The sequence below is a fragment of the Sinohyriopsis cumingii genome, chromosome 3, assembly GCF_028554795.1.
Source record: "Sinohyriopsis cumingii isolate HCF-2022 chromosome 3, ASM2855479v2, whole genome shotgun sequence".
NCBI lineage: Eukaryota > Metazoa > Mollusca > Bivalvia > Unionida > Unionidae > Sinohyriopsis > Sinohyriopsis cumingii.
The window spans coordinates 94,795,319-94,821,049 of NC_142963.1; the positions used below are offsets into that span (position 1 = coordinate 94,795,319).

The 25,731-nt window shown below is 35.2% G+C and overlaps 1 protein-coding gene across 1 annotated transcript in view; it reads left to right on the top strand.

The window, feature by feature from the left end:
* The window catches only part of LOC149803321 (la-related protein 7-like), a 54,486-nt gene that overhangs the window by 3,130 nt on the left and 25,625 nt on the right, over positions 1-25,731 (top strand). Inside the window, exons 2-7 of the mRNA XM_089953028.1 lie at positions 1,082-1,171; positions 5,480-5,558; positions 12,428-12,528; positions 12,967-13,047; positions 13,644-13,808; positions 19,823-19,931. Of these exons, the coding sequence (XP_089809154.1) occupies positions 1,082-1,171; positions 5,480-5,558; positions 12,428-12,528; positions 12,967-13,047; positions 13,644-13,808; positions 19,823-19,931 (625 nt within the window). The remainder of the gene's footprint in view (positions 1-1,081; positions 1,172-5,479; positions 5,559-12,427; positions 12,529-12,966; positions 13,048-13,643; positions 13,809-19,822; positions 19,932-25,731) is intronic.

Here is a 25,731-nt window from a genome sequence, read left to right on the forward strand (position 1 = left end):
TAATTGTACCAGGTAAATACAATTCAAGATTGAAGGTGATTCAAAATGAAGCAGAAGATGACTTTAGTCATTGCCATAGATGTTATTTACAATTGGGTTGTATTTTACATGACAAGAAACATTAGCTCTTTGCAATTTTGGTTTAGTAATAATAAATAAATGCCAAAGTGTGGTGGCTATTTATGTAAGTTGTCATATTCTCTATACATAGTGGCAGTATGTTGTTGCCATAGATCTTGCAAGCCCTGTTTAGTTGTTGTTGTAGGGTTTAATGCCATTTTTCAACACACGATAGGCTATACATGGCGGCCAGTATTAATGGTGGAGGAAGAACCTGGGAAAACCCCGGAAAGAACCACCGACCCACGAGAAGCTACTGGCAAGCTTTCTCACATACCCACATAGGCTGAATCTGAGACTTGAACCCACGCAGACAGAGGTGAGATGGCAGTGATCCATAACGGAGAGCGCTTTAGACCACTCAGCCATTCCTGTTTAGTAAATAACCACAATTTTTCTTTTTACCTGGTAGGAACCATTGGGCACCACTTTTTCTGTTTCTGGAATGAACACTGATTTTCCAAAAAGCTCAGATCTTGGTCATAAACTAATGCTCATATTTTATTATGAATAAGAGCAACAAGTGAATTGATTGTCAAGTGAGAGTTGTTGTTTTTGAGTTTAATGCCATTTTCAACACATGTTGTCAGTATATTCGGTGGAGGAAGAACCCAGAAAATTCCCGGAAGAACCACTGACCCATAGGAAGCTACTGGCAAGCTTTCTCACATACCTATGTTGGCTGAGCCAGAGACTCGAACCCATGAGAGACTGAAATGTCTCTGATTTGTAAAAGCAATGTTTTAGACTGCTCTGCCTCAAACTAGAGAGGGAATTTATCATACTGAGTTTGTGAAAGATCTGATATTATCTCTTACAGGACCTTTAGATTATACGGACCAACAATATCTGCCCGAAATATGATGTTTTATTCTGTATAAATTGATCAGATAGACTTTAAGAATAACAAGGACATTGTTTAGAGTAATTTAGTATTTTTGTATCTATTTGAAAATACTAGATGGAGACAGACAAGATGGAGAAGCCTGTATTGTCGCAGAAGCCTGTCAGAAAACGAATGAAAGCCATCTACAAGAAAATACGAGAACAGGTTGGTAATAAGAGTTATGACAACAGGTTGGTAATAAGAATTATGACAACAGGTAGGTAATAAGAGTTATGACAACAGGTTGGTAATAAGAGTTACGACAGGTTGGTAATAAGAGTTATGACAACAGATTGGTAATAAGAGTTATGATAACAGGTTGGTAATAAGAGTTATGACAACAGGTTGGTGGTGAGGAACTGTTCAGATTTTTAACTCTGTGGTTTGTTACTGTTATTCCTGCTAAAAATCAGTTTCTACTTTCACTAGCCATTAGATGATATGCTTGATACAAGCTATATTGTAAGGCAGAGTGACAAAAGGGAGATAAACCAAGTATGATTGTTCTTCTTTCCCAGTACCCTTTGAACTTGCCTCATAACTGGTATCACATGAAAGAATATTTTCTAATTGATTTCTTGTACAGGTGCAGCTTCATTACAAGTTTTGTTTGTCTTTTTTCACCAGGGTCAAATAAGTTTGTCTTTTGTGCCCAGTTTCCTTATTTTTAAAATATAATTTTGCATTGTGCATAAAGATAAATATGACCAATCAGTTTAGACTTTATAAGTGATTATACTCGTGTTCTGTTCCAAATAAAACAGTTGTGTGTTGGACAGTGCTTCTCATGTTATTTGATTGAGACTATTCAGCATTGTTCTACACTTTTATGGATGATTTTGAAGACAGGGCAGGAATTAAAGACATCATCTATGGAAATGTGTCTTAAATTAAAATTCATTTAGCTGAGAAAGATTTGAATGTTTGATATGTACTGCTTCATCGCTTTATGATAACTTTACTATACTTTAAGAACACCACATTATTTCATGTTTTAAAGGAAATTTGTTTTGAAATTACAAAACATTCTTACATTCCAACCTAAATTTACCTTGAAATATTACATTTCTTTGTGTCTTCTTGCCATTTTCTTTCTTTCCTTCATTGTTCAGTTACTTGCACAATAAATACAATGAATTTTTAGTGTTTATCATTTGTTGAATCAATTTTAGAAACCTGTTCTCTCTCTCTCTCTGTGAATGTAATCTAGATTTTTGTACCATTGATTCATTTGTCTTTTTGCAATTCATGGTTTCTTTCATTGTAGAGCACTGGAAAGAAATCAGACCAAAATAAACTGCCATTATACAATAAGCATATGAATGTGTGCATAATTTTTTATTATTTCAGATTTAATTAAAATATTCTGTCAATTCACAAACCTGCAGTGAAATATACATCCAGAAATGTCAAAACAAAAACTATACCATATTTGAATCCTCTGAAGACAAATATTATTTTAGGTTCCTAAATTTTTACTTCTTTAAGAATTTTTTTTCTCCAATGAACTCAAACCTTGTGACTCAGAATGCCATAACAAATTTTGATCCCAAATTTCGATTTTACTCTTACGAGAACCCATGAAAATAAAATTCACTTAAAACTTTGAAATGTAATTTAGCCGCTAAATTCCTGGCACGTGTGGAAGAGGTTATTCTTGGTTAGCAAGTACTGTAGTAGGTTTATCTGTGAGACAAAATTCTTAAGAAGGTCTCAAGGGCATGTGAGGTTAAAACAATGCTTGACATACACACCAACACAGATTTAGGCTGACAGTAGGTTAACATGAAGTCTTTGCAATAGAAAAATTATAGCCAGATTTTGAAGACATATTATTCATAATGATGTTTGTAAATGAGCAATTTAAGAAAGATTAGGTTTATCTGCTTATGATCTAATTGTGATTGGTGCTATTCATTTATATCTTCAACAGAATATTTATGGGTTTTTTAAAATTAAATATAAGGATTTTATTAAACAGGCATGTGGCATTGTTTTAGTAGATTTGTTGACAGAGACCAGAAAAATAGTATTCTAAAAGCCAGATTCACTTAATTGATTTTAAATGGAGAAACATCTTTGCATACATGTCATTGGTCTTCAAATGCATGTCAGGATGTAAGAACAGCCAGTTCGAATCGTAGGATTGAATTATCCTTACAAGATAAAAATCTGACCAATAAGTATGATTCTATGCCAAAACCTACATTGATCAAACTAGGGGGAAAATTCAGCATAGTTACTCAGATACTCTTAAGAAAATGGAATTGTACAAGACTGAGTTTGAAAACAACAGAGATGCAAACAAGCATTATTTCAACAATGCCTGCAAATTTGACAAACTGAATGATCCTGTGTGTCAATGGTTTAGCTAAGCTAGGACCAAAATCATTACAATTTCAGACCCTATATTATATAATCTCTCTCGCATCACATAAGTATTTAGAAAAGGAGATAGAGATAACTTTTTCACTATCTGCCAAAAACTCAGCTGAAAACCTCACAAAACTAAAAACTTTTGGGGTCTCAAAGGTTTTCAGTTTTATGGCATTTTGCTCTGTGTGTGTGTGTGTGTGTGTGTATGTATGGAGTTAGAGAGGGAAATTAGAAAAGTCAGTCAAAATGTTGTCCTTACATATCCAACCTTCGAAAATCCCACTGGCAAGCTCGCAATTAGCTAGTGGAAAAATGTTATTTGTGAGCTCCAGAAATAACAAGTAGACTATCATACAGTGATATTTTTCACGCAAAATTGTGATTTTTTTATTTACTTTTTAAAAAATAATTTATTTACTGGCAATCAATTTGACTAGCGTTTTCAGTTTAAACATGAGTCGCAATTGCTGAGAACATAGAATTAGAATAACAATAATAATGTACTTATACATCTTCCATGCATGCCATGCGCAGGCAAGAGGCGTATTTGGCACATACATACCCACCCCTTTCAGCATATTGTCTGCACATTTGTACCAAAGTAACTTGGCAATGTTTGGATTCAGAAGAGTTGATTGCTTCAGCAGCAAGTGCCCTGTCCTACTGAGACATCACGTAGGTCCCATGCTGTGTGTTACTTTCTGTTTGCTTTGTTTTATATTCGTTCTTTTTTATTTTGTGTTCATAGTGTGTTTAATTTGTTCTCCACTTCGCTGGGTATCCAGTGTTTGGATTAATAATGATTATTTACAGTGACATTTAATATAGCTATTTAAAAAAATTGTAAATAGTTAAATCCTTTAACATAATAAGTGAAGTATTTATTATTATTAAAACAAAGACAAATAATGTTATTTTTGTTTTTGTTTACCTGAACCTATTATATATTCGATGTTGACAGTTGTTGTCATCCTTCCCCACCCATGTTGGCATGCTTTGGCTAGCGAGTTGTCATAACAAATTGCGAGTTGCTCGTGGCAACAATTTTCAAGGGTTGCATATCTCCTTAATTCATGTAAAGGATATTATACCCTCACCTTTTGTCAATTGCATTCAAATGAAACTACTGGTAAGTCTTTGAAAGTTGTTACTTGTACTCAAAAGAACAGGATAGCCCTAACTCCAGCCTGTATAAATTTTTGCACTGGCCTTCTTGACTGCTATCATGGCCTAGTGGTTAGAGCATCTGCCTTGGATGTGGGAGATCATGGGTTAGAACGCCATCTGCCGAGTCATACCAAAGACTTTTAAAAGTGGCATTAACAGCTGCCTCACTAGATGCTCAGCATTAAGAGGTTAGCGTTAGGACTGGTCAGCCTGGTGTCAGGATAATGTGACTGGGTGGGACATTTTGCTACATGTCTGTAGCATGATGTCTCAGTGCTAGACATCACTATCACCTGCGACACTGCAGACATGATAGCGATATATCTAAAATTTGTTACATCCAAATCACACACATGTACACCTTCTTTCCGTCAACTAGGTCTTTATATTTTTTAAATAAAGCCTTTCCAGAGCTGATAGATGGAAACAAGTCATACTGTTAAAGCCACTTGCTCTAGGCCTGCATTTATAAAATTATTTATATACATGTAACTGTATTAACTAGTCATGACTTGATTCTGTATACCTTTAGGGGGTTTCTCTTGAAGCAGTATACCATGTCCTTTACTTCAGTTTCTGGTGCACCTATTAAAATATCTGGTAAGACCCAAGGACTCAACTTTGAAGAATACTTGACAGTACAGTGTTTTTTTTGCAAAGGAACCTAGTTGTCACCATTGTACCAGAACTCTCATTTAGAATGCTGATTAGTCCAGAAGAGACCTTAATTTTTTAATCTAAGGAAAGCCTGTGTCTTGTTTTCATATGGAGCATTGTGTGCCAGAATGAAATGACTTGAGGAGCTTGGCAAAGAAACATAAGCTAGCTTCTATGCTACACAGCATGTTGTTGTTGAGTATGTGACCTCATTGATTGATTTATTTTCCTTTTTTATTTATACCGGTAAAGCAATTTTGTTTCATGTTGCAGATGGAATTTTACTTCAGCGATGCCAATCTTCACAAAGACAGGTTCTTGAAAAAGAAAATGGAGGAATCTGCAGATGGCTGTAAGATTTGTTTAAAAAATTAGTGTTAGAATTTTTAACACATTTTGTTTTAAAAATGTTAATGTATTGATGCTTATATGTAATAGACAAATATTGCACTTTGAGTACAATATTTTTGACATGCCAACAGCATTATCACTTTAAGTGAGAGCTTAACTGTGTAGTAATATTATTCATATTTGACAATGTTTTTAAATTTTCAACCAACATAAACAAACATAGAGAAAGCTAACCTGAAGCTTTCATTCTTACACAGGCCTGCCAACCCTCATGATTTTGGCCTGAGTTTCACTACTCGATAGCGATTCACAGATTTATGCTGCATACAGAAAATTATGATTTCACAAATTCTCAATCTGTTTAAGTCACGAGAAAAATTAATTTTATCCCGTTAAGTGCAAGTCAAAATTGCAGCAGTGGTCACTCATACACAAAATGATCCTTATTGCTAGTTGTGATGCCGGTAGAATGAGGGTTCAAAACTTTTTATTCACTAGTCTAGCGGACTAATAGGACAAAATACACATTAGTCCACAGCAAAATCCAATAGTGAATAAAATGCATGTACGTAACACAGCAATAGAGATTTATACACATTATAAATTATATTGATTTGCCATCAGTTTGTTCCAAATCATAATCTCCATCCGATTCAGAATAGTCCTCCATATACAGCAGGGCTGAGCAAATTTTTTTTGACCACTAGTCCAGGACAAGTGGTTTCAGAAAATTCACTAGTCCCACCTTTCTCTTCACTAGTCCCACGTTACTCTTCACTAGTCCCACCTTACTTTTCACTGGTCCCAAAATGGTAATCACTTGCCGAGATTTGATGAGATGTATGTACTTAATCCATAGAAAGAAAGAAAAACGAAATAATATACCAAATTATTTCTTAAAAGAATTTAATTTTTCAAAAACATTGGTTATACATTTGGCTTCTTCAGGTTCATGTATATATATATATATGTTTTAGCTGATGGATTTGAAAATATGTCCATGTCTGCCACCTGCACCAGCACTAAGCCAGCAGTTGATAGCTGTGTCAGGGTTAAAGTCCTCAAGCTCTGGTCCATTTGCAGAAATGTTCATTAGCATTTGTAAACTCTTTTGGTTTAAGGAATTCCTTAAAGAAGTCTTCTCCAAATTGCTGTTATTACCTTCTTTTGGGGTGGGGGGGCACCAGACAGTTGTCCCCCCCCCCACTTCCCCCGCCCACAAAGGTGCTTTATATCTGTGTGTACACCGTCAGATATGCTGTTTGTTGTTGTTTAGTTACAGAATTTAATATCAAAAATTTATTTTGAAATTTTTGATGGGGTATTTTATTTCCCTTCCTTGCGAAAATAATTTAGCAAACTCATTTTATCCACAGCTTGCTTGATAACTACTTCTAAAGTGATCATGACATCAATTTTCTCTTTTAAATACGAACTGAAACAACTCATTAATTAGCGTAATTGTTTCACTTCAAACACAATATCATGCATGGAAGTTAATCATCTGTGTAATCAATTATAAATTAAAGAATCATTACAGTCATTTAATCAGTTAATAAAGGAAACCAACATTGATGTCGGTAAAGTAGCTTTCATTAATTTAATTACACTGACTCACTAGATTAAAATCATAGTGAGCCGCTCATTATGATCTAGATTCAGTAAACTCATTGCAACAAAACCGCTTACAAAACACTACTAATTGATCACACTGGCTTTCTTTTGTTTGAAGTGTTTTGATTTGCCGATAATTTGGTCGCTTAGCTCAATATGCAGTCAAGCGGTAACAGGATGTAAATGTATACACAAAGAGGGATAGAATCAAGTATTCAGTACGTCCGGAGGACATGATTGGCCAAATAAAGGTAGATATAGTGATTAAAGCAAGAAAATAAGGACTAGCCAGACTTTTTTTAAAAAGCACTTGTCCCGGACTAGCGACTTGGAAAATTTTACTTGCCCGACTTCAAAAATGACTAGTCTGGGACGTCGGGCTGTGGGATTTGCTCAGCCCTGTACAGTGGTCTTCTTTGTCTTGGTCCACAAGAGTTCCATAAATATATAGCTGGCACTGGATCATAATCAGCAATGTCTTCACATCAAAAGTGAATCGTTAACAAGTCATTTAATACACTGCTGTGCAGTCCGCATCTCCAATCAGATTTCGTCATTTTCAATTCACTTAATCCCTGCCCTTCATCTGCAGGTGAGGTTGGAAGGGTAAACACAATATCCACCAGTGCAAGAATGTTAGTGAGACGTTCTTGAAATCTCTTGTTTATATCACACAATTGTAAGTTCTCTACCTGACAGCCACAAGCATAAATTAAACTTTTCAAGAGATGCCACTCCTCTTCACGTTATCTCGATCGAAGCCCGCCATTGTCATTACTGGGGAAAAATGTTCCAGCAGAGTAGTAACATCCTGTTAACCAAATCTAATATGATTTTAGTCTACTGGCCATAAATGAAAATCTGTGAAATGTGTGGCTTTCAATACATCATATTGCTGTTTGTCAAATCGGGCAAATTCTGCTAAACTGTTGATTGTGTCCTCTCTAGCATGAAGTGATAACTGCACTTATGTTGGGAAACTTTGTTTTTTTTAGTACAAAACCATGAAATTCTTTTATAGGTCCATTACCAATATCCTGCTGAAACTTTTTTAACCTAGGTCTGTCTCTTTTTCTCTGTTTCAAGACACCAATAGTTGTAAGAACTCTAAGGTACACTTCAGACACCAAACAAGACTCATTTTGAAGAATTATTGACAACTTGGACAGTACATTTATGACATCTGTCAAGAAGTGGGCATAATTAACAAGATGCAAATCTAGCAACATTTTCAGATAGCCAACTGCTTTCCCAGTAGCTTCAGGTCTTCTAGGTGAAGGCTGATCAGTTTTAGTCAACATCTGGAGGTGGCTGACTATTGCTGGATTTCATTTCCACAAATTGTCCAAAGCCCTCTGCCAATGTGCCAACCATCTAGTTCCACCAACATGAGTAGGAACTATATTGGTGATTCCCAGCACCTCACGTGCACCTAACAAATCATTTCTATTTAAAGGGCTATTCCAATAACAATAGTAAAGGTCTTTTTAACAGCTGCTTAACTTTTGCATGGATAGTTTTTTTTTCTTCAACGGCAGCTTTGTAAGCCAATTCCAAATGATGAGCATGGCAATGTATTCCTACAAGACATTTCTGCGATTCTCTAAATCTATCAATAACACCATTGTTTTTTCCAGTATTGACAGCAGCTCCTACAAGACCAAATCCAACAAGTTTACTTTTGCAATCAGGCATCGCAATTATTGTAAATGCATCATCAATAGCTCCTAAAATCCCATCAGTATTAGCTCATGAAACTTCTGTCATACCCAGAAATGAAGTGCATATTTGCCCACCCATGGCAGTTCTCACGTAAACAAGTTCTTGTTCACAGAACCCTATATCAGTGGAACCATCAGTGATAATACTAATAAATAGTACTGATTTAATCTTTTGTGTAAGTTTATTTCTTGTACACTGTGCAATAAATTCTTCCAAACACTTTGTCATTGACATGTTTGACCAACATCAATTCCCTTTTTGGCATCCAGTTGGATCATCCACATATCATCACTAAATGGCCTTCTCGTTTTTACTACAGCATGAACATTCCTAAACAAAACTGACATTCTTCTTTTTGTTTTGCGTCATGATGATTATATTTGCAGATGACTGTTCTTTGGGTTTCAATAATTCTCGACTCGTGATCATGTATTTCTGATGGATTTGTGATTTGGTTTCATGGTGTACTATTGTTTCCAGCCGTAAATTGGAACATCCAACTACAAATGAGCTTTTTTTTATTTTATCATCCATTTTTTGAATGATCTGTGCAGACACTGCAAAACATTTCATTTACTTTGGTGTTAAAGTTAAGCCACAGCAAACCGCATTCTCACTCCTCTAGAAAAGTTTGGTTTCTACTTTCTTTATCATACTGTTTGTCGTATTCCCTTTTGTCCTCATTATTGTCAGTCTTCAGCCTTTTGGCTGGATTTTCCACACCTTGTACAAATCGCCAGTATTGTTCTCTTCACTTTCTTTGTTTAACTGTGATCCTGGTCAGTGCAACAATAACGCTTTGCACACCATTTGTAATACTTAATATAAAGCATCTAGTTGATCTGGATTTACATAAGAGAGTTACAACAAGTTCAGTAAAACAAATAGCAAGTTATTTGTCCTCATTTCTGTTATGTAATTCATAAAAAATATGAGAAAAGCAAACTTTAAAATAATTACATGCATGCATTTTTTATTAATCAAGAGCACTTGTATTTATTAGTCCATGAGGAAAACTATAGTTGCTGATTAACGTCCGTGCATGTTTGTTTCAAACCTTATAGAACTGAATTCAGTTGTTACAGTTTACTCTGTAGCAAGTATTGTAATGTATATAATCAATATTTAGAAAAGAAGTTTTGCAAATAATCATGAAGAAAACCGGGGCCCAACTGTTATTTTTTTTGTTTTTTAAATAACACACATACATAATCGTAGGAACTTAATTTTTTTTAAACAAACACCAAATGAAGACAGCTTTTTTGAGTGTAGCAATTTTTTAGATTTTGAAAGATTAGCATGTATCATAATTTGCTTGAGTTCATATTTCTCAGCTCATGCGCCGATACCACTAATTGTTAATTGTTTGACGTTTCATCTTATGGATTAATACCATTTCATAATTAAGCTACACATCAGTTAAAATGTTTTCACCTCAACCAAAAAAGAAATGTATTCCACAAAAAGTGAAATATAGATTGGAGCACACCAAAAATTGGCCTTGCATTCAGCCATCAAACATCAATGTACATTATATGCTTTCCGTACAGTGTTATGTCGCAAATTTTAGAATTGGTAATGTGCACAAAGACTCATATCATTGCTTACAATTTACCTGTCATACATGTACTATATAATAATATTATTATATAGTAGATGTATGACATAAATTGTAAGCAACAATATGAGTCCCTGTGGGCAAGTGACAGAACGATATGAAAAAGCACACAGCTTGCAAAAAGCACATAGATACTGGAAAAATGAAGAGCACCCAGTAGGTTTCTGCTCTGGAGTACTTTAAGCGACCTACTCAGGTCCTGCAAACTTCCAATGCTGAAGCATTATTTGTGAGTTTTCTTGTTGAATATAACCTGCCTTTCTCAGTTGGAGATCAACAACAGTGACAGTAAAAGAGTATTTCCTATTGTAAGGAAAAATAAGACAAACTTTAGTGCCTCCTTTGGTGCTGAAAATTTGCAACAAGTTTACTCATCAAGAGTAGCCAGCAGGCAAGAAGCCTGAACTGTTCTGAAAACAAATTTACCATAGCCCAATTGAGGATTTTCATGTCTGCCACAGCATCATGACAAACAGTGTGAAGTTGTTTTATATCAGTAAATTGGCTGCAAATAAATTTGTACATGTAATCAGTGTAAATAATATGTTTTAGTTTTATTTCAGGATTTTCATATAATGCAGTACTGACCATCAAATTAGATGGAGCTAGTGTCATGGTATAATTTTTCACTAAATTGTGCTCAAAATTCACTAATTTTGTCCCTCTTTTAACTAATTGCTAGTCTGGAGGGTTGGCAGCACTGCTTACAGATTGTCCCAGATGTGCAGCAGGTTGTAACTTGGAACTCAGTAAAAATCCTAGATGGAGAAGAAGCCTGGTTTGAGTGGGGGGGTTAAGGAATCAATCTACATTTGTGCACACAAATCGACGCAGAACAGGGACAGGGGTCATTACAACCTCCTGCATATCTGGGACAATCTGTTAACATTGCTTACCATTTGAGTGATGTTATCAGTCAGTGGAGATTAAATCAGTCTGCTGATAACATTCACAGTGCAATCAAATGATTTCCACTGGGGGAAAAAAAATTAGTGCTGTCTTCACATGCTAAGGTCAGATTTTAAAATCTTATTAAGTTACATTTATATGATAACCCCCTAATCTGTATGAATCAAATTTCTAATAAAAAGCATTGACTTATGAGTGAGCATGTACAATATAAACCAAGTAATTTCTCTGTTGAACTGCATTGTTCAGTTGAACACATTACAGCTATTAGTTTATTTCTTACTGGATGTTAAAACAGAATTTGTGTGTGCATATTTTGTGAATATATAGTCTGGTTGCCAAAGGGCAAGTAAATTTCATATTTTACTTGCCTTTTTAAATTTTCACTTCCCCAACCTACACATTTTACAGGTAGCATATGATTTCTTTCCTGCCAGGTTTTCTATATCTGCATAGTTGCTTGCTTTTGTCAAATGAGCATGTCTTTAAGAAACATGTTATGTGAATTTTGAAGACAAGGACAGATTTGGGTCTTTTCTCTTTATATTTGGACATGCTTTATTTCTGAATGGATGTGGTATGTACATTTTATCAAAGATCAAAATCTTAAGGGCAAATTGTTTTTGAAACTGCCTACATCTTTAATTTTCATTCTCTTTGGGGTCATATGGAAGATCTGAAATGGTGGCAGTATGTTGACTTAACACCATTTTTCAGTGCATGATAGGCTTTACATGGTGGCCAGTATATTTCATGGAGGAAGAACCTGTCCATGAGAAGTAACTGGCAAACTTTCTCTCATACCCACATCGGCTGAGCCAGAGACTTGAATTCACACAGACAAATCTGATGGCAGTGGCTGGTAAAGGTCAGCACCTTAGACCATTCTGCCACCTGGGCCCAGAACTGAAATAGTATAAAGAGAAAATAGTTAAAAGTCAAGCCATTTCATCACAATTGAAGCCATAATATACAGTAATTGTTATGGAGCATTTTTTCTCTTTTAGATGTTGATTTATCATTGTTCCTGACCTTCAACCGAATCCAAGCCCTTGCTTTAGATGTCAGTGTATTGGCCAAAGCTGTATCCCACTCAGAGTTCCTCCAGGTATGTGCATACAGTTTCATAAGGTAAAATCTATTCAGTCAGGATTTTAGAATGGATAATTTAAAAAATGCTTTTTTTGTGACATTTTATAGTTGTGTCTGGTGACAGATTTTCATCTATCTTTCATGTGTACAAAAACATTAGGACAGTTAAAAATTAGAAAAGGGAAATAGAATGAGAACATAGCAAGAACATGTATAAATGACTTACATTTTGAATACTTTTCCTTGATCTAGAACTTGAAATTGATAAAGAAATACCAGCACAGAAAATTCCAGAGGTTTCAGAAATGAATAAAAGTATTGAATTTTTAAAAAGCAAAAAACAAAGAATATGATTGGATTCAGCATCAGTGTTGAAAATTGAAATTTTGATTTGAAATACTTATGGCTATCAAATATGAACAACTCTGACCCTTGACCCTTTTTTTCTTCTCAGTTAAGTGAGGACCGTTCATCCGTCAAGAGAAGTTCACCTCTTTCAGACCCAGGCAATGTAGATGCTAGGACAGTCTATGTGGTAAGAGCTCTGTTAAGAAAGAAAGGAAGATTCGTTTAATATTTTAAAGTTAAACTTGTTAAATAACAGATTTTTAGATAAAAATATCTGATTTATGAGAAGTAACTGTTATGCTTACTGTACACATTGATTGCTTGATAAATTGTAATCACCTTAAACTTATCTCTATGAATGCCTTGTCATCAGTGGATCACTAACATAACTTGTCTCAGTGGATACCTTGTCATCAGTAGATCACTAATATAACTTGTCTCTATGGATAAGTTGTCATCAGTAGATCACTAATATAACTTGTCTCTATGGATGCCTTGTCATCAGTAGATCACTAATATAACTTGTCTCTATGGATACCTTGTCATCAGTAGATCACTAATATAACTTGTCTCTATGGATACCTTATTATCAGTGTTCTCTGTGTACCCCTATTATAGCTTATCCTTACTCTGAATTTATTGCCTTGTTATCATTGTTTGGAAATCAAAATAAATATGCTCTTTCATGATTTGGTAAGTAATATAGTCATTGTTGCTTGTACTCAACATCAGTCACTAATCCAATCAAAGTTATGTGCATTATTTCTGTAATTTGATCTCCAGGAATGCCTGCCTAGTAGTGTGGACCAGGATTGGATAAGAAAGGTTTTCTCAGACTGTGGTAAAATTGCTTATATCAGCATCCCTAGGTACAGGAGCACAAAGGATCCTAAAGGATTTGCATTTATTGAATTTCAAACGGAGGAGGCAGCGCTGAAAGCTTGTGAGGTTAGACTTCTACAAATGCTCTAAACAGAGATGAGCTTGCACACTGAGACATATTCCTCTCTCTCTCTCATTCACTATTAACAACAAAAATCTTTGAGTACTTTTATTTTTATTGTAATTAGATTCTTGAGTTGAGAGGAGAATGAAACAGAAAATATGTTTACTTTGTACGTTTGTACCGTTAGGTTGTCAAGTAGTGCATGCTCTGTAGAACTTGTTCAGGTACAATCCCATTATTTTTCATACGCAGTCAGTACCACCAAATTATAATTATTTATTTTACATATAATTTTTCATACACTGAAATTAATAATCATTTTTTCATGTACAAAAAATAACATGAAATACGGTACCTTTACACAACTTAATATTTTTAAAAGTATCCTGTACACAGATCATATCAGTGTGCCACTGTACTAGCTAGAAATGCTTGAGGTTGGATTAATGTTTTGACATGGCAGCACAGGGGCATCTTTTATGATGATAGCTTCTATCCAATAGCAGGATATTCCATTATACAGTATGGTCAGTGTATAAATTTGATGGGACACAGTACTCCATTTATTGAGGATCTTGGAGGAAAAACGAACCTCTTGAAAATCCCTATGTTTAAATTTCGAACACCAGGTCTAATGAAGAAAGAATTAAGTTTTAAAATCCTTATTATGGGTAAGAAACTACATTGTCAGCACAGTGTTTTGGAGGAGGTCATGTATTAACAGTGTTTTGGACGAGGTCATGTATTAACAGTGACTTTTGGAGATGGTTAGTTCAGCTTGATGTGAACAGTATCATTTTATCACTACATTTTACCGTATATACTCGTGTATAAGCCAAATAATTTAGGAAAAAGTCAAGGCCTGGAAGAAGGGGGTAGGCTTATCCATGAGCCATTGTCTAAACTTGACAGTTTTTAGGTCTTTTTATTGACTATTGTTGGCTGTAAATCCTGGGACATGAAACAATAATTTTTTCTGTGTCCTAAGACATAGGCATGTAAGAAAAAGTTACTTTCGATGACCCGACAATTAGTAAACTGTTATGTAGTACTATGATTGATTTTGTTATTATTTTATATGTGCACATTTTCAGATTTCTCCAACATGAAGTTAAATAAAGGTAAATACAGACTTCATAATTTGCGGACCTGTTGAGCTTACCAGGGAAATCATGCTGAACTATTATGTACAGTACTTACACAGTGCAAAGCATCACTTAAATCCTTGCTTATTCCCAAACATATTAGATGCAGATTTTGCTTTATTCATTGTTTTGATCAAATTGCATTCTTCCAGATAACATTTCAGCTAGTCCTTAATAGCTGTTTCATTTACATTGAATTACGTGCTCACGAGTTACTCTTTTTTAATGGTATCTGCAATCCTACAAATTGAGGTAATATTTTTTAAAAGGTACGTATGTTTAATTGTACAAGGCACATGACAATCATAATTTACATGTTCACGAAGAGTGGTAATAATAAAGGCTAAAATTCTTATATAGATCAACTAAAATCAACATCAGTCAATTTTAATTTTGTATTTTAGCTGAACAAACATCATGACTTTCAACACAATGGAAAGCTTGATGTTTCGGCATCTCCTGTGTTGATAGTCAGTGAATTTGTTTTTCATTTTGCGACAGCAGTACAGGTCAGTTAATCATTAAAACTCTGAAACTGGCTTGTGATAAGAGGGAATTTTGACCAGTACATTGATGTGTAATTGCCTTTTATTCCAGAATATTAGCACGATTACCTAGTTTTGTAAAACGGGGTGTAATTCATACCTATGAACTTTTCAGAAGCCAAGTAGGGAAACCGAATGGGGAAAAAAGAGATTGGGACCTAAAATCCAGAGGTTTTTCGTGGCATTTTTAAAGCCTTGTTTTCACTAAATATTGATAGATCGTCCTGGTCTAAAATGCATGAAATTCACAAAAAGATTTGCTGTTTCTCCCTGTGACGTGCCTTATTTTCCCCCAGGATGTGCCCTATTTTCATATTTTGGTCAGCTGTGATCAAACTGCACAATAGATAAAGATTAGCCTTAAATAAACAAGCAAGAAAGTCAGCGTGACTAATTAAAAGTTAATCATTATCCATGCATCTATTTTGTAAAAACGATTGGCCCCTCCATCATAATTCAAAGAAACCACGTTCTACACTAATGTGTGTTATGCAAGCACCAGCAATTGATTGGCAAAAAAGGATTCCCAGTTTTGTTGAACTAAAGGTACAAAAATAACCAGCCTCATGGTACCATACATGTGGCGAACCACTCCGGTGGCCTAGTGGTTAGAGCGTCGTCCTCGGATGCGAGAGGTCATGGGTTCAATCTCTGGCCGAGTCATACCAAAAGACTTACAAAAATGGTACTAACAGCTGCCTCGCTTGACGCTCAGCATTACGAGGTTAGTGTTAGGACTGATTGGCCTAGTGTTGGGATGTGACTGGGTGGGACATCGTGCTACATGTCTGCGGCATGATGCCCCAGTGCTAGACATCACTATAAACTGCCAAACTGCAGACATCGTAGCGATATGACTGAAAAATTGTTAAAGCTATGTTAAAAAGTCCAAATCATACACAAACACACACCGTGCATATGGCAACTATTTTCCCCTCTTTGTATATCCAACCTTGTTTCCTTATTGGCAAGTCATAAAGCATTTAGTATTGTTAATTATAAAACATGTATTCTGAATCAGTTTTTTGAGGACTCTTGCTGCATGGTATGTATTTTCATTCCTTCTATTAATTTAATGATGGTAATTAACATTGGCATAGCTGCCAACCCTCGGCGATTCACATATTCATGCCACAAGCAAAAAATTCACGAAAATTCACCAATTCTCAATTATTTTAAATCTTTCATAAAATAACCCATTTCCCGTTAAGCACTAGTCATGATATTGGCAGTTGCTGAAACGGTCCGGTACTGCTGGTTGCGATATTAGTAGAACTACAGCCAATTGGTACAGTTGGCCTGATAGCAAGCATTTTAGCCTATTTTAATCTATATGTGTAATAGTAGTTTTACAAATGCTTTTGAGAGAAACTGGGACCTAACCAGAATTTTGCTCTGAGCATGCGTCACCAACACTGATTTGAATTACCATTCGGTATCACATGTAAGATCTTGAAAATGGCTTCACCACCAAGGAAAAAGAAATGTATTGCTCAAAAAGTGAAGTTTATTTTGAAATATACCAAAAATTGACCGTGCATTCTGCCATTAAACATTGATATACATCATGCTTTTTGCACACAGTGTGTCACAAATTTTAGCATTGGGTATGGTGGCAGAGACAGTGTGAGGAAGAACATCGGTTGCAAAAACACGTAGAAGTTGGGAAAATTAAGAATTCGCAGATTTCAGCTCTGGAATATTTTAAGCAATTGACAGAAGACCTGCAAGCTACCAATGCCGAAGCATTATTTTTTACTTTTCTTGTTGCTTTATCAGCTGTAGACCATGCTAAACATTTGTTCCAACAAATGTTCCCGGACTCGTAGATTGCTTCCAAATTTTCCTGTGGAAGAACCAAAAAGGGCTGCAGCTCCTGTGCATTCCTCACAGCAACAGAGACAGTGAAAGAGTATTTTCTCTTGTGAGGAGAAATAAGACAGACTTTAGGGCCTCCTTAGGTGCAGAAAATTTGTTAGCAATTTTAGTCACCATGATCAACCAGCAGGCAAGAAGTCTGAACTGTTCTGAAAACAAATTTACGATCAAGCAGTTGAGGAAGTTCAAGTCTGCCACAGTGTCATGTCTTGATAAATAACCACACAAACAAGTGAAGTTTATGAATACCATAATAAATAGAAAATGTAGATATATTTCTGCATATATATAGTGTTTTAGTTTTATATTGCGATCTTGATATAGTGTAGTATTGACGGTCAGAGTGGATGGAGTTATTGTCATGGTATTTTTCATTAATTCATGTCCAGATTCACTAATTTTTATCCCTATTTTCACTATTTGTGAGCCTGGAAGGTTGGCAGCTATGCATTGGTATATACAGTATAAGAATGCCAGGTGTTCACTCGTGTAAGTTTCATTCTTGGGAATGGCGCTACAGCATATGGAGTTACAGCTATCATAGCAATCTTTCTTGGGATTGAAATTAATTGTGGACCTTTTTATTATTTTTTTTTAATGTTCTGTTTTTTATTTTTTATTTTTTATTTTTGTATTGTTGAGGTAAAAAAAAAATCATTAATTTACGTGAATAATGTTTAAACTTTAAATTTTATTTTGTGAAGTGAATTCATTATAAAAAAGTAATTATTTTGTCACAACAATAATTCACAGGTGATGCAACAGAATATGTAGGACTTTTCTTGTTTAGAAGAAATGAAAATCGAAGACATAATGTAATAATTGGAAGGTCTCTGCAAAAATTGGAAGATATGAAATCCAGAGGTGGAGGTTGGCGTGGCGTAATCCCAAAAATGAGGGTTTTTTTTCCCTCCCAACGTGAAAGTTAACGGGCATGGTGTAAAGTCGCTTACATCAAGGCAAACTACAACTCAGCTTTTACGGTATTAGCATAATTTTCGAAGCATTATTTCTAAAACTTTATTATTGTATTTTGGAGATGTCATTAAAGTTTAGCACAATGATGCCCATGATTCAACTCTGAGGAATGTACTTAATTCAACGCATAATCAAACCTACGTGTATCATGTAGATACATTCAATAGCTTAGCTTAATTGCGAGCGTTGAATCAAACTGTATTGTTTGTTCGTTGTGTTGTCATACTGGAATTACACTTTAATGAGTTAGGTATTTACAATTTCAAAGCAAAGTAAAAACGTAATTACGGGTGTACTGATATAAAATGTCCAATACTATAATGCATAAACAAACAATAATCGAGTCAGAAGGGAGAGGTAGTGTTACAGCAACTCATGACTGCTAAATTCTTGTCATCATTCGATCAAACTATTCACAAATCTAAATTAGGCAGAAACAACAAGAAAACATAATTAAATAAATTACTTTTCAAATTTATACCATTTCTTTTTAATAATCATGCACGCCAACCTCGAGATAAGTATACATGTAATGTTTTTATGTTATAAGTTTGCCTAAATAAATGCATTTAGAACTTACCTAGTGCATCTTGAGATGTCTCGGAGTTGAAGGTTGTCTTATATGTGGGTCATGCACTTTCTAATATTTATACCTGTTCAGTTTGGGGTTCGGCTTATATGCGAATGGGCTTATACGCAAGTATATACAGTATGTTCATTTAACAAGAAAATGATGTCCATATAATAACAATATTAATTCCATTTATTAATCTGTAATCAGTGTTATAAAAGGAGATTATCCAACAAAATAGATTTGTTCTTCAAATACATTAGGAGGATGTCACTGCCTTGCAAATCCAGTCATTGCAAGGAGATAAAGCTGTATAAGTTTGCTCTCACAATGTTTGTTGGAGTTATTGCTATGTTTGTCTTGTAGGTTAATACAAAGTTTGGCCTAATATTAATAGCATAATTAGTCCAGCAGGTTTTGATGGATTGCCATGAAACTTGGTAAATATTATAGCCGTTGCCTTAAGGATATGTATATCGATAAATTAGTTTGCTCTTGCAATTTTTCCGGGGGGGGGGGGGTAATTTCTAAATTTGTATGTTTTGTAACATGTCGGTTTTCTACCAGATCCCATCATGGAAATACTCTGATAAAGTGTTACAGCATAAAATGAGGGAAATCTCTTCCAGAGAACAAACTAGCATACATTATGCAAAATTGAACCATGTCAAAGCGTTATGTTACCTCATTGAATTATTTTCACAAGTTCTTTAAAAGAAATTTCTTTTGTGAGTTCATGCTAGAAAAAGAAACTTATGTTCTGGCCAAGAAGAAGTCATCTCAGTTGAATCTCTACAATGAGTAATATTATATTTAGAAACTGAAAGCCTTTTTATAAATTATTCAAATGTAGAAATTTTAAATACTCATCTTGTGCGATATTATTGTTTTTCTAACAGGAGCTGAACAATCCCCCTGTAGAAGCAGAGGACAGAATTGGCAAGTTTCCACACAGCAATAAACAGTTAGAGTTCCTCAAGAAGAAAGGTCTTCCGCTTGAATCTAAAGGTATGTTCTGTGTGCCAGTAAAGGTTAGAAATCTGAAATATAAAAACTGCAGACTTGACAGTGTTTCATAGATGTCACATTTTAATGGCAGTAATGCAGTACCTGACATTATTGCCTTGCTTACCTTCCAGAACACTAAGTCCCCCCATTTGAGCTCATAATTTCAACCTCTCATAATGAAATGTACTCAAAATCTAGAATGGAGAGATCCCAGAAAAGTATGATAACAACATAACCAGCTTATGCGGGATACTTTTCCTCAGATTTTTATGATTCAGCTCAATTCACTCATGGAAAATTTACCTTCATTTTCATGTTTGAAGATGTTTTAGCAGATTATTCTAAATTTAGTTTAATTGAATGATTATCCCTTCATATTTTGTTCATGATTTGATCCAAGTTGTTAGTTATGGGGACTTTATTGCGCTGAGTTAAATTAGTGGTGTTCATATCTTTTCTTCCCCTTTTCCAAACCCAGTGTTAAAGTAAGTACTTCTGTGTTTTTATTCAGTACTTTGGCAGTACCATAGTATTTTTGCCTTGGGTAGGTATCACTACCCAATTATAGTTCCAGAATCTTACCTTTTTTCATCAGATGTGGAATTTAATAAGTTCTTGTTTAGTCAGTACCCTTAATCACTGCATTATAATAATTTTACTGCACTGCTTCAGGTAAGTATACGCTTAGGCAGTACTAGTTTAATTTTTACTTTATTGTCCTGATATTTGCAGTATATTTTGAAATAAAATATCTGCATAATAATTTCTTTTTCAGAGATTACTAGCTTTGGTAGTACATACTTTTCTTTTCAGGGCTGTTACAAACTGGGGGGAAATCAGAGATTCCATTACACTGGAATATGCCAGATTTTACCGGTACAATTTTTCCTTGTTCTGAAAGAAAATGAGACTGTTGGCATCAATTCAGGCCTTCTCTCACCTGTCTTTTTCTAGATGAGGCATTTATTAAGGTCTGGGAATAATGCCTGTGGACTCCTGCCATTGATTGCTTTTCTTGAAATCTTGATGGTCACTTAGCTAGTGAACTTTTTAGAGGTTTGATAGCCCCTCTGTGAGCCCATCAGTCATAGTTAAATGATCTTCTCAACCAAGACATTACCTCAGAGGAGGGACCTGCTGTCACAGCACAGGGAAGCTCTTCTCCACAGAAACCTTCATCTTTCCAATCTGCTCAAGTATTTTGAGCTGCAGAGACCAGTATCTCATTTATTAATACCAAGATGGAATCTCTCATGCATGTTATGGACCTGTCATAACCCCCTAATATACCTTCTGGGTGAAGCATCTTTCGAGAAACTTACCCTTAAAACTGTTTTCCTGCTTTCCATAGCATCTGAAGGAAGGAGCGAGTTTCATATCTTGTCTATAGAAAAAGGCTTTTTACTGTCCTATGGCAATTCTGAATCAGTTTCTTTCCATCATCTGCCAGATTTTCTGGCTAAAAACCAGATCCCTTTGTTAGTACTACTTCCTATAGACATCCCCAGTCCCCATCATATCAGTGCTGGGGATAATAAAAATAGACTTTTTTTGCCCAACTACGGTATTTACTGTTCTATTTGGCTGTGTTATAAAGGGGTAATCAAGATAGACCTCTCTGCCCAGCTGTGGCATTAATGGTTCTATTTTCTGCATCAGAAGGGAGAAGAAAGGGTAGGATGCTGATATCTTGGCATCTACCATTTCCACTTTTATTGTCCTCACTATCAAGAGAGCTTATCAGTCCATTGCTGAGAGGTATGTTTTCCAGGTTGAATGTCCTCAGTGCCATGAGAGCTTAGTCCATTGCTGAGAGGTATGTTTTCCAAGTTGAATGTCCTCAGTGCCATGAGAGCTTAGTCCATTGCTGAGAGGTATGTTTTCCAGGTTGAATGTCCTCAATGCCATGAGAGCTTAGTCCATTGCTGAGAGGTATGTTTTCCAGGTTGAATGTCCTCAGTGCCATGAGAGCTTAGTCCATTGCTGAGAGGTATGTTTTCCAGGTTGAATTTCCTCAGTGCCATGAGAGCTTAGTCCATTGCTGAGAGGTATGTTTTCCAGGTTGAATGTCCTCAGTGCCATGAGAGCTTAGTCCATTGCTGAGAGGTATGTTTTCCAGGTTGAATGTCCTCAGTGCCATGAGAGCTTAGTCCATTGCTGAGAGGTATGTTTTCCAGGTTGAATGTCCTCAATGCCAAGAGAGCTTAGTCCATTGCTGAGAGGTATGTTTTCCAGGTTGAATGTCCACAATGCCAAGAGAGCTTATCAATTCCTCACTGAGTGGTATGTTTTATTACTGAGAATTAAAGCCCATGAAATTAAAACTATTGTTACATCTTGGGCCTACTTTAATAATTCATCACAAGTTGTTGTTATGAGTGCCACATTTTGGAGGTGACATACTACAACTAGAGTGAATATATTTGTTCCTTTGGCCTAATAATTATGGCATAAAAGTGGCTGAGTCTTCTGCCAACTTAAAGTAGTGGTCATCAATTCCATAAGGGCAAGTATATTATCTTTTATGTACAAGTCAGCCTCCCTCTGAACCAACATTCATCAAGACAATAGTGACAGGTACTGCTATTAAAATATATAGTTGGGGGAGGGTAAACTAATTTAATAATGTTATATTTTCCTGTTACTGTTGGAAGATTCCTTCTTCCACCCCTGCAATGATATCTTAAGCGTAATCTGGGTCCAAGTCAGAGAGGAAGAATGTCCTGCAAGAGCTGATTATGTGGTGGTCAGACTTTTCTGGGTTCTCTCTGTTCTAGATTTCTAGAATGTTCTGTACAATTGTAGGTTGGAATTATGTGCTCAGACAAGGTCACTGAGTTTCCTTGAAGGTAAGCAAGGCAGTCATGGCAGGTAAGTATGACATCATTAAACTTAGTTTTACCCCCCCCCCATGAATTTTATACTCATTTACTTTAACAATGAAGAGTTTGTAAACATTACAGCATTCAGAATATCCAGGTGTGTACATGCGTAACTGTTATGAGTCTAGGCTCTTACAAAATGTAAAAAATTAGAGTGAAGACAACAAGCTTTGTAAAATTTAACATAATTTATTTCCCTAGACTATCAAGTGAAAAATGAGAAAAAATAACTAATGGTTTTACAAATCAAATTCAAAACTAATCCAAGAATTAAAAAAATAGAAGTCCTAGTAATAAAAAGTCCTGAATGAACTGAGTGCGAATCCTGATGAAATCCAAAATGGAAGACGATGACATCTGTTACCTGCAGAGTGCTGTTATGTCAACAGATTCTTGTTGAATCACAGAAAATATTATTCTAGTTTTGAATTCCATATAAATTTCAGTGAATGTCTTTGTCCAAGAATTTTGTAGGAGCACTTATGTATTTCCAGGGAAAAGAATCACTTGAAATTCAATAAAATAAAATTTCAACTCAAACTGGTCACAACATAACTTAACGTCTCAATTGTTTGGAGCCCAACTGAATGAATTCTTATCATGACATCAGTTGTAAGACTAACTAAAATGCAAAACAGATTCCCAGATGTGGGTCAAGAGTTCATCCTTCCAGAAGGAATAGAAATTTGTTACATGATAATTATCATGTCATCCAGGTATGGCCTTGACTTAACTTAATAATTCTTACTCTGAGAAAGAATAAAAAAGAAAATTTTAAAAAAGTTGTTTACCAAAAGTGTCACTGGTTCAGATTCAAGGTCAGAAACTAGATACAGTGTTTCTGTTATTAGTTGTTTATCAAAAGAAAATGTAACAGTCTGGTCAAAAAGAACTGAATTGAATTTCTGGACAATGTCAAATCCAAATAAATAAATTTAAATTTGAAAAAAATTAAAACTAACAAACAAACAATTAAATTAGATCAAATATACATAACATAATATACATGCATTATGCATCCAGCACTGATCGGGTATGCCCAAATTCAAGTTTATGTGCATGTAGAAAAAATGGCAGATTTGGAACAAAATTGAAATTTGACAGTTTGGACAATTAAATGAAGTAATAAGAGTATTTGTATCCCCATATTTCTGCAAAGAGCAGGAATATTGTCATTGCCTCATTGTGTCACTCTATCTGTTCATGTCAGTCTGTCCATGACAAGAGCTTGTCCTTACAGGTTCTCCTTCCACACATCTTAGAAAATGTTAAAGAAACTGTAGGCTATTTATGTAATTGATGCCTATGGTATATTTTTGCATAAATTTCTTGAACAATAGTCCAAAAAGGTTTCTTTTGAGAATTCAGCTTTGTGGTGGTGTAGTTTAGGGTTTTTTCTTTATTCATTTGGCTTGTTTTCGAAGACATTTCTTGAAAAATATGTGGAAAAGGGGAATATTTGAGAATTCATGAAATATGATATTTCAATGCTAAAGTTGTTTTGTGAGATAAAAAATGTTGTTTGCCAGATGAGACAAGGCTTGCCTGAAGTATGAGGATATACATGTCTGTGACTGCAGGTACTGAACTGTGGGGATATGCGTGTCTGTTACAGAAGGTACTGAAGTATGGGGATACACATGTCTATCACTGCAGGTACTGAAGTATGGGGATGTACATATCTGTGGCTGTAGGTACTGAAGTATGGGGATGTACATGTCTGTGACTGCAGGTACTGACGTATGGGGATATACATGTCTGTGACTGCAGGTACTGAAGTGTAGGGATATGCATGTCTGACTAGGTACTAAAGTATAGGGATGTACATGTCTGTGACTGCAGGTACTGAAGTGTAGGGATATGCATGTCTGTGACTGTAGGTACTGAAGTGTAGGGATGTACATGTCTGTGACTGCAGGTACTGAAGTATGGGGATGTACATATCTATGATTGTAGGTACTGAAGTATGGGGATGTACATCTCTGACTGCAGGTACTGAAGTATAGGGATGTACATGTCTGTGACTGCAGGTACTGAAGTGTAAGGATATGCATGTCTGTGACTGCAGGTACGTTTAGTTATATATGTTTGAATTGCAGATAGTTGATTTATATATATATATATATATATATATATATATATATATATATATATATATATATATATATATATATATATATATATATACTCAGATCAATAAGTACTTTATTTAATAACAGTCTTTTGACTGGTTATCAAATTATGTTCCTGACTGGCACCATAAAGATGTTGGCCAACAGAAGCTCTGCATTACCGCTGAAGATTAGTAATTAGTAAGCAGTCACATAAGAGAGTCTCTCTTTCACGTCTGGAATGTGGACAGTACTAAGAAGCTGTTCATTTCTTATTGAAGAGAAACAGACATAGGCCCCATGTCACCACAAAAACAAATGTGCTCGTGGAAATTAGACTACATTTCAACATTTTACACTTTGTTAATGAATGTGACCAAGAAGATAGAATAGAAAACAGCTTCTTCACAAGGCAGAATAAGTACCTTTCTCTAATTCAAAGTGAAATGAGCAAAATGAAAATTTTCATTATTACTTTTTATAAACTGGCAAGAGTACAAAGTGCATGTTAAATCTATGTTGTCAGTGCAGTGTATTGTTATTTTGAACACTGCTTGTGTAAAGCAAATGATCGGTCTCACAGTTATTTGTGGATGATTGGTAACTTTGCGAGTTTTTGAAGAAAAATAGTTTCTATTTTTTATTTTAAAATCTTGTATGAATATTTATATCTGTGACGAAAATGATGAATAATGTAAGTGTTTAGTCATCAGTTTTACAACATTTGATAATGATCAGATTCATGGTATTTAATATGAGTTACTTAAATTTCCTATTATTTGGCTTCTAGGCCAGTATATGTCAGAT